General features: G+C 45.0%; 1 protein-coding gene across 1 annotated transcript; it reads right to left on the bottom strand.

Moving 5' to 3' along the window:
- Nucleotides 1-3,599: 3,599 nt before the first annotated feature.
- On the bottom strand, nucleotides 3,600-9,260 carry vhl (von Hippel-Lindau tumor suppressor). The gene is made up of 3 exons (XM_041192732.1): nucleotides 9,023-9,260; nucleotides 7,024-7,161; nucleotides 3,600-5,618 (listed from the first exon to the last, which is right to left on the bottom strand). The coding sequence occupies exons 1-3, from the start codon at nucleotides 9,225-9,227 to the stop codon at nucleotides 5,434-5,436; spliced, it is 528 nt and encodes a 175-aa protein (XP_041048666.1). The 5' UTR covers nucleotides 9,228-9,260; the 3' UTR covers nucleotides 3,600-5,433.
- Nucleotides 9,261-10,156: the final 896 nt, after the last annotated feature.

The raw sequence follows: 10,156 nt of genomic DNA, 5'->3' as shown, positions 1-10,156 counted from the left end.
AACATGTCATTTGCCTTCCTGCTTGCTTGCTGTACCTGCATAACTTATTATTCCTTGTACGAGTATACCCAAGACTCTCTGAACATCAAAGTTTACACGTTTCACTCCTTTGAAAAAATATTCTGCTTTTCTGTTATGTCCAAAGTGAATAGCTTCACACTTCCCCCACCTTATTGCCCACTCACTTAACCTGTCTATATCTTTTTGCAGCCTCTTTGTGTCCTCCTTACAGCTTGCATTCCCACCCCCTACTTTGTATTATCAGCAAACTTAGATATATTACTCTCTATCTCTACGTCTAAGTCATTAACATAGATTGTAAATAGCTGAGACCCCAGCAGCACTGATGGTTGCAGCACTGCACTAGTCACAGCCTGCTAACTTGAAAATGCTCCATTTATGCCTACTCTCTGTTTCCTTTCCATTAATCAATCCTCCATCGGTGCTAATATAAACACACCAAATCAATGAACCCTTATCTTGTGTATTAACCTTTTGTGTGGTGCCTTATCAAATGCCTTTTGGAAATCCAAATATACCACATCCACTGGTTCCCCTTTATCCACCCTATTAGTTACATCTTTAAAAATTCAAACAGGATTACTCTTTTGTAAAACCATGCTGACTTGTTTTAATACTATACTTTACCAAGTGTATTGTTCAGACTTCCTTAATAATAAATTTCAGTACATTCCCAATGACTGATGTCAGTCTAACTGGCCTGTAGTTCCCTGCTTTCTCTCTCTCCTTTTTTGAATAGCAGTGTTACATTTGCTAACTTCCAATCTGCTGGATCCTGTTCCAGAAACTAGAGAATTTTGAAAAATCATAGCCAGCAGATCCACTAACTCTGCAGCTGTCTCTTTCACAACCCTAAGGTGTAGGCCATCAGGCCCCAGGGATTTGTCCAGCACTTTTTCTCTGTTGATATTACCTTAATTTCCTCACTCCTATTAGCCCCTAGGTTACCTTCTATTTCTGGTATGTAACTTGTGTCTTCTACTGTGAAGACAGACACAAAATATTTATTCAATGTCTCTGCCATTTCCGCATTCCCCATGATAATTTCTCCTGTCTCTGCTTCTAAGGGCCCAATGTTTACTTTTCCATTCCATTTTATATTGTTGTAAAAACTCTTACGATATTTTTATATTCTTGACTAGTTTACTCTCATATACTATTTGTTCCCTTTTTTCAACTTTTTGGTGCTCCTTTGCTGGTTCCTAAAACACTCCCAATCCTTCTAATCTTTGCAACATTACATGCCTCTGCTTTTAATCTAATACTATGCTTAACCTTAGAAAGCCATGGATGAAATTTTCTCAGAGTTGTTTTTCAATGGAATATACTTTGGTTGAACATTTCGTATTGTTTCTTTAAATGTTCCCCACTTTATTTACCACCATACCTTTTTGTTTATTTAGGTAGCTCATCCCTCATACCTATATAATTGGCTTTGTTTAAGTTTAAGATTCTGCCTATCATACAAATGAGTAATATGGTATATGAATTTCAGTGCCAGTGTGATGCTGGGTATGTAGGCTGTACATCCCAAAGACTGATGGGTCGTATCAAACAGCATGTCTGTCCCACTGTTCGCAACAGGCAAGGTACAGGCCGTACCCAACCAGCCTGTGCTTACAAAACTCAAAACAAAGTGTCCAACATAGATTCCACGATTGGACATTTGTTTAATAATCTTCAGTGTGCTAAGAATTACGCTGACAATCAATTTAAGATTGTCAGTCAGGCTTGCAGTGTGATACATTTGTGTGTACAGAAAGCTACATATATTAATACACAGGGGCCCTGTCCTTTGCAGACAGAATGTGTACACACATTGTGCCTGTTTCAGCTAACAAAATAAGTGAAACCCATCCGTTGACTCATTCCTCAGGGTAATGCCTTGACCAATCATGGTCAAGCTACCTGGTTTAAATTTCAAACAATGCTTGGCAGTTAACTGTTGTTCACCATCAGTTGGTGCATTCTCCACAGCAACACCTCTACCAATCAGAGTCCGCTTGCCAACCAATCAGCACTTGCTTCTTATACAGTATAAATTGTTGCTTTCCTCTTATATTGGTTTCTTGAGGTGTCCTGAAAAGTGCAAGATGAAAAGCTTTGACAAGTTTCTTTTTCAGCAATACTCAAATTCTTGACTGTGATTGGAGTATGTCACTTTCAAACTTAATGTGAGATTCAATTGTATTATGATCACTATTTCCCAGTGGATCTTTTATTATGACATTGCTAATTAACCCTGCTTCATTGCACAATACTAGATCGAAAATTGCTTTATCCCTAGTTGGTTCCATAACATATTGCTCCAGGAAACCATCACAAAGGCTTTCTACAAATTTAGCTTCCAGACCACTTTTGCCAATTTGATTGGTCCAGTCTATAGGAAGGTTAAGGTTCCCCACACTATTACGTTGCATTTGTTACACACTCAAATAACTTATTGTTTAATGCTCTGTCCAATGTCATAACTACTGTTATGGAGACTGTCAACTACTCCCACCAGTGTTTTCTATCTCCACCCATATTGATTCAACTTCCTGATTTTCTGAACAAAAATCCTTTCTCGCTCATGTACTTATGTTATCTTCTACATCAGAATTATCTCTCCTCCTTTCCCAATGTCTTTTTGAGATGTTGTGTACCTTGAAATATTTTCCAACTTTGGTCATTTTGTAAACATGTTTCTGGAATGGCGATTAGATCCAAATTATTTATTTCTATTTGTGACACTGGTTCATCTATATCTGGGAATTCAGATAAACTTCAATTTTTTTTACTACCTGGACCTTACTCTCTGATGCAACTTTTATCTTTGGATTTCCACCCCCCCCCCCCCCCCCCCCCCCCCCCCACCCCCTCCACCCCTCCCTCCTTCCCCGGTTAGTTTAGAGCCATTTTTCCTACTCTGACCTTATTTGCTGGAACACTCTTATCTGCGCATGCTCTGTCCCTTCCTGTCACACTCTGGTTATTGGTACCCATAAAGCTACCCTGCACAATTGCCTTGTCCATTCTCTTGCCTTGTTCAACTTTCCAAATTTCCCCTCATGTAAACCCTCCTCCAAATATTTAGTTTAAAGCCCAAACCCTACTCCTCCCCCCCACCCCCACCAACCAGTTAGTTTAAAGCACTCTCTACAGCTGGGGCACTGGTCGCAGTGCATTCAGGTGAAGACCGTCCCAATGGTACAGCTCCCACTTTCCCCAGTACTGGTGCCAGTGCCCCATGAATCATAACCCATTTCTCCCACACCAAGCTTTGCACCACACATTCAACTCTCTGATCTTATTTATAACCCTCCAAACCCAGAGACTGGTCAGTGTTAGGCCCCTCCCCAACCCAGGGGCTAGTCAGTATCAGGCCCTCCCAAACCCAGGGACTGGTCAGTGTCAGACCCCTCCTAATACGGAGATGTCAGTGTCAGGATCACTGCCAAAACCTGTTCATCAGTTTTCTTTTATTCTGACTCAGCCAATAGTGAGTGTCTGAGAATAATCCTAACATACTCCACAATCCCGTGATATCACTGCAGTGTCATTTTTCAGAACCACCACCATAATGCATACAATATACATGTGTATAACACACATTTAATAATTGTTCAGATATTACATACAAAATATATACAAGGGTTCAGCCTTCAGATGTGACAGGTGCAGTCATCTAAAATAGATATAATGAGATGGTACCAAAAATTCTGCTGGAAATTCATGGCAAGGCTTGCGTTATGAAGACGGTGGTTCCACTTTAGTTAGACTTAATAATTGATCATCTCAGCAGGGGTGTTAGTACTGACCTGAGCGCCACAGATCAGTGATGGCATCCATGGTTGAATATCTTGCTAACACTGTCTGGGCTAACATATGAAGAACAGCCACTTATTGCAAAAGTACTGGTGGGGCAATGGAAAATAAACCTCATAAGCCACAACAAGGCAAAAGGTGGGAAGTGGTGCTGCACCACATTTTTCACAATTTACAGAAATGACTTGGACTTGAATCAGAAGTACAATTTAAAAATTGGCAGACAATACCAAATTGTGTGTGTCTGTGTTTGTGTGTGTGTGTGTGTGTGTGTGTGTGTGTGGTGGGGGCGGGTGTGTTGGATCTGAAGAGAGAAAGTCTAACAAAATATAGGGAGACATTAATAACCTTCAAAATAGGTGTGTAACTGGCAAATTAACTTCAATATAGATAAGTGTGAAGTGGTACGTTTTGATGGAAAAATAAAGAAATAAACGTATTCATTGGAAAGTAAGTGTCTAAATGGAGTAAAGGAACAGAGCAATCTGGAAGTACAGAATCACAAATCGCTAAAAGTAATGATGCAGGTTAATAGCCATTTAAATATAGCACTGGGGTTCACTTCCAGAGGGATCGAATTGAAAAGTAGGAAAGGTATATCAAACCTGTATAGAACATAGTTAGACCGCACTTGGAGTAATTCTAAAGGAGACCAGAACTAGAGTTATAAACAAAAGATCATCACCAATAAGTCCAATAGGGAATTCACCAGACTGCTCAGCCAATATAATCTCCTTCATGTCGAATGACAGTGAAGCCCAGAAAACTACAAAACCAAATGGCATTAAATATTCCCCCATAGCTGGATGAACCACCAGAAGGACCTAACTCTGCTACTGATGTAGCTAACCCTCTCAGCACATCCAGCATGTACTTATCTCGCTTCCCCTTAATTTCATCTATGCTATTCACCTGAACTACTCCCACTTGGTAGCGAGTACCACAATCTAACAATTTTTCTCATTGCCCAGTGCACCTGCACCAGTTTTGTCCTCTTTATGGAATAAACTGCAAGTTGGCTTTCAGGGACCACTGCTTGAGTCTTAGGCCACTTGCCCCCCGCACTAGTCAACCCAGGATCGCCAACTGACTCTGCATCTCCTCTTTCTGTAGTTCACTGGTAACTAGGGTTAACTGCAGCGCTCCGACTATTATCCAATGTTGAGATTAGCAAACCAACCACCTGGAGTCTGGCACCTTGTTGCCCATACAGGCCAGTAACATACCAAGTGCTGTATTCACCTGCAGAACTACCTTGGGATACAAGGAGGGGATCATTATAGTACTTCAGTGATTTGAAAAAACAAATTGTTTGGTCCAAGAGAAAGATGAAGAAAAATTTAAAATTTACAGCACAATAAATGTCTAAGTATTTAGATGACCAGAAGGAAGTCTTTTTCACAGCTCTACGCCGCAATCGCACTGGGCAGTCTCTGTTCATTCGCCACATTTTAAATGACTGATGTGGTCCATTCTACTCCTGTATTTTGACCAGGGCACTTGCAGCTTGGCTTTATATAATATACAAGTCTCGATTTGGTGAGAGGAGGGGGGAGAAACGGGGAGAGGCAACAGAAAACAGAGGTAGCTCGAAGGAACCCAAGGTTAATCGGCTTCTAGGGTCTCCTCTGTTTCAGCCAGCTGTCGCTGAAGCCGCTGAAGATCTTTCAGAACCTGTGGCTGATCCTCCAGGTCATCGTAAAGCGATCCAACAATCTCCAGGTTTCTGTAATCCTCCCGCTTCACAAGACTCCGCACCACTTGCAGACACCTCTCCTTTAATGTGTAAACTGAACAAAGAGAAAACGCACCATCTGAACTTTGATGCAAAGCAGCATCTGAATTTATTTATCAATAAAAATTTAAGAGAATGAGTTGTACAGTTTAAATTCTCCTCAACTAGACATTTCATTATATCATAGTCCTTTCCAGTTCATCGTGATAGCTTAAATGAGAAAAAAAATAATGTACATTTCTATAGCGCCATTCATGACCTCTGGAGATCATATAGCACTTTACAGCCAATCAAGTACTTTTGAAAGGTAGCTGCTGCTGAAATATAGGAAATGCTGCAACTAAACATACAGTAAGCTCCCACAAACAGCAACAAAATTAATGACCAGATTATCTGTTTTAGGTATTGGTTGAGAGATCAAATATTGCCCAGGACACCAGGAAGAAATCCTCTGTTCTTCTTCGTAATAACGTCATGGGGTCTTTTACATCCACTTGAGCAGATGGGACCTGAGTTTAACACCTCATCTTAAAGACAGCAACTCTGATAGTGCAGCATGCTCTCAGTGCTGCACTGGCATCAAACCTACTGGAGTGGTGCTTATGCCCATGACCTTCCAACCCAGAGGCGAGTGTACCAACAACTGAGCCACATTGTGACAGCTAGATCAGTTCACAGGATCACAGAATCACACAGTGCAGAAGAGGCCCTTTGGCCCATCGAATCTGCACCAACACAAGAAACACCTGACCGACCTACCTAATCCCATTTACCAGCACTTGGCCCATAGCCTTGAATGTTATGACGTGCCAAGTGCTCATCCAGGTACTTTTTAAAAGGATGTGAGGCAACCCGCCTCCACTACCCACCCAGGCAGCGCATTCCAGACCATCACTGGGTGGTGACGGTCTGGGTTATGTTTTTATAACTGCACAACTGTCATGCCAGCAGAGAAGGCAGAATTCAATACAGAAAACATTCTTCAAACGATGCAGCTTAATTTTTATTCAAATCCTTGGAACATGAAGTAGCTCCTTCACCAGCTAAATGTGTGTCCACTGCAGACCTGTCCAAAAATACGGAGCTCAAGTGCCAGGAAGCAGGCGCTTTCTCCCTCCTCCGCTCACTGTTCAAAGCAGTTTTTTTGCAAACATTGGGGAAAGTGCTCATTCTCATTTTGCAAACCTATGGAGGTAATCTTGTAAAGGGAGAAAGGGAGGGGCCATCTGAGGAATGTCAGTGATGTTGCCCTCACCTGGAGAGGGAACACCGGATCCAAATCTTTTCCTGCATTGAAGACAAGTGCAGCATCCAAAATGAGACTGGCTGTGTCGGCAAAAGCTAGACACTGCCAGAGCAGGAGGACCTTTGTCATTGAGCCAAGGGGAGTTTGTAGTGGGAACAGCCTGTAATGAGCTTCCATGCCAATCAGGAGAGCTTTTTGTTTTGCAGCCTATTACCTGGTATGGTGATGTTAACCATGATGTAGCGAGGTTGTCCAACTTCATTAACCTGCCCAGGGGGTGGTACAAAGACTTCGTGCCCATTGACAAGAAGCCGGTCATCAGAAACTGCATCACGGAACATCCAGGGGTGACCTGAGGGATAACAAATAAGGCAGATTAAGTAAAGCAATTCTTGAAAACAAAACCTTGCAAGGGGAGGCAAGAGACAACTTCACTCAGCGCCAACGTAAGTAGCTCACTACCTTAAATTCCCCAAACACACGTCTTTAATAACCCATCACCCACCCCAAACCACCTCAACGCCCCCATCACCCACCCCAAATCACCTCAATAGCCACATCACCCACCCCAATACCCACCTCAATATCCCCTTCACCCACCCCAATACCCACCTCAATACCCCCATCACCCATCCCAATACTCACCTCAATACCCACATCACCCACCCCAAACCACCTCAATACCCCCATCACCCACCCCAATATCCCCATCACCCACCCCAATACTCACCTCAATACCCACATCACGCACCTCAATATCCCCATCACCCACCCCAAACCACCTCAGTACCCCTCTCACTTACCCCAAACCACCTCAATACCCCATCACCCACCCCAATACCCACCTCAATACCACCACCACCCACCCAAACCACCTCAATACCCCCATCACCCACCTCAAACCACTTCAATACCCCATCACCCACGCCAATACCCACCTCAATACCCCATCACCTTCGCCAATACCCACCTCAATACCCCATCACCCATCCCAATACCCACCCCAAACCACCTCAATACCCCATCACCCACCCCAATACCCACCTCAATACCCCATCACCCACCTTAATAACCCCATCACCCACCTCAATACCCCCATCACCCACCCCAATATCCACCTCAATACCCCCATCACCCACCTCAATACCCCCATCACCCACCCCAATACCCCCATCACCCACCCCAATATCCACCCCAATACCCCCATCACCCACCCCAATACCTCCATCACCCACCCCAATACCCCCATCACCCACCCCAATAGCCCCATCACCCACCCCAATACCCACCTCAATACCCCCATCACCCACCCCAATATCCCCATCACCCACCCCAATATCCACCTAATACCCCCATCACCCACCCCAATACCCCCATCACCCATCCCAATACCCCCATCACCCACCCCAATAGCTCCATCACCCAGCCCAATACCCCCATCACCCACGCCAATACCCCCATCACCCACCCCAATACCCCCATCACCCACCCCAATACCCCCATCACCCACCTCAATATCCACCTCAATACCCACATCACCACCCCAATATCCACCTCAATACCCCCATCACCCACCCCACTACCCCCATCACCCACACCAGTACCCCCATCACCCATCCCAATATTCACCTCAATACCCCCATCACCCACCCCAATACCCCCATGACCCACCCCAATATCCACCCCAATACCCCCATCACTCACCCCAATACCCCCATCACCCATCCCAATATCCACCTCAATACCCCCATCACCCACCCCAATAGCCCCATCACCCACCCCAATAGCCCCATCACCCACCCCAATAGCCCCATCACTCACCTCAATACCCCCATCACCCACCCCAATACCCACCTCAATACCCCCATCACCCACCCCAATATCCCCATCACCCACCCCAATATCCACCTAATACCCCCATCACCCACCCCCCATCACCCACCCCAATACCCCCATCACCCACCCCAATATCCCCATCACCCACCCCAATATCCACCTAATACCCCCATCACCCACCCCCCATCACCCACCCCAATACCCCCATCACCCACCCCAATAGCTCCATCATCCAGCCCAATACCCCCATCACCCATCTCAATATCCCCATCACCCACCCCAATACCCCCATCATCCACCCCAATACCCCCATCACCTACCCCAATTCCCCCATCACCCACCCATATACCCCACCCCGCTGACACTTGTCCTCTTACCCAAGAAGGTGTTCATCCTGCGGCCGCTCTGTGCCGCCATCTTGGCGTACGGGACGGGTTCTCCACGGTAGTTGATCCAGACGGGCCGGACACTGCGGCCTGTGCAGTTACAGAAGGTGACAACCGAGCGCTCCCGGCTGTGGTAGGAGCGGAGCCGACCCAGGCCTTCGGCCGCCTCGGGCTTCACATTCACATTCTCCGGCATCGCTGCAGCCGAGTCCCTGCGCCACTCAAACCGGATTGGCTGAGCCGGGCTGCAACAGTCCTGATTGGCTGGGCCAGGCTGGCTGAGCCTAGAAGGATAGTTGATTGGCTGGACCTGTCTGTATCCGCCTGTTAATCAGATTCGATTTATTGATTGATCGGATCTACTGTCAATCAGTGTGACTAGTCTGATTGACAGTTACAATGGTGATTGTACAGCACATACTGGTTCTAAATGTTGATTGGTCAGCACTAATGTCAATCACAATTCTCATGTTTAATTGGATGGAGCTGGGGGCTGCGATCCTTATCGACAATGTTGGTTCTGATATAAGCTGAAGCCATAAACTTTCTTCATTCATCCTTGTTAGTCTAACATCTGCTGTGGGGAACTTACTAGAATCTGTAATGGTGCAGAACGACTGAGCAATTAGATAAATATGAGCTGATCAGAAAGAGTCAACATGGATTTGTCAATAGCAACATAGCCCTTAGGAACAGCAGTTGGCCATTCAGCCCATCAATCTGCCCCACCAAGATCATAGCGAAGACCAAAACAGAAAATGCTGGAAAAACTCAGCAGTTCTAACAGTATCTGTGGAGAGAAAAAAAGAGTTAATGTTTTGCGTCTGTATGACTTCTTCAGAGCTAAAGAGAAGTAAAAATGTGATGAAATTTATACTGTTTAAGGAGGGTGAAGTAGGTGAAGCTGGATAGAAGGCCAGCGATAGGTGGGGGCAAAAGAGAGATTGACAAGGATGTCATGTGCAAAAAGACAAAGGGGTGTTAATGGTAGTGGTAAGGGCCAAAGGAGGTGCTGATGGTGGCATTAAGGTCAGAAAGTAGAATGTGATAACAGCAGGACAAGGGTAAGCACTCTGGAAAGAACAACATGAACAAGTGACAGGTGGCCCTTGAGGGGGTGGGTGT

This window comes from Carcharodon carcharias, chromosome 7 (assembly GCF_017639515.1).
Source record: "Carcharodon carcharias isolate sCarCar2 chromosome 7, sCarCar2.pri, whole genome shotgun sequence".
NCBI classification, from domain to species: Eukaryota; Metazoa; Chordata; class Chondrichthyes; order Lamniformes; family Lamnidae; genus Carcharodon; species Carcharodon carcharias.
Note: the sequence above shows the minus strand (reverse complement) of the source record. Positions and strands in the feature narration are given on the sequence as shown.

What these genes read in the sequence shown, in the direction of transcription:
- vhl (XM_041192732.1), bottom strand. Translation starts at nt 9,227, where the DNA reads ATGCCGGAGAATGTGAATGTGAAGCCCGAGGCGGCCGAAGGCCTGGGT. An exon ending in CAGGATGAACACCTTCTTGG is followed by an intron (nt 7,162 to 9,022) that starts GTAAGAGGACAA and finishes GTTATCCCTCAG; the next exon opens with GTCACCCCTGGATGTTCCGT. An exon ending in GGTTAACATCACCATACCAG is followed by an intron (nt 5,619 to 7,023) that starts GTAATAGGCTGC and finishes CTCTTTGTTCAG; the next exon opens with TTTACACATTAAAGGAGAGG.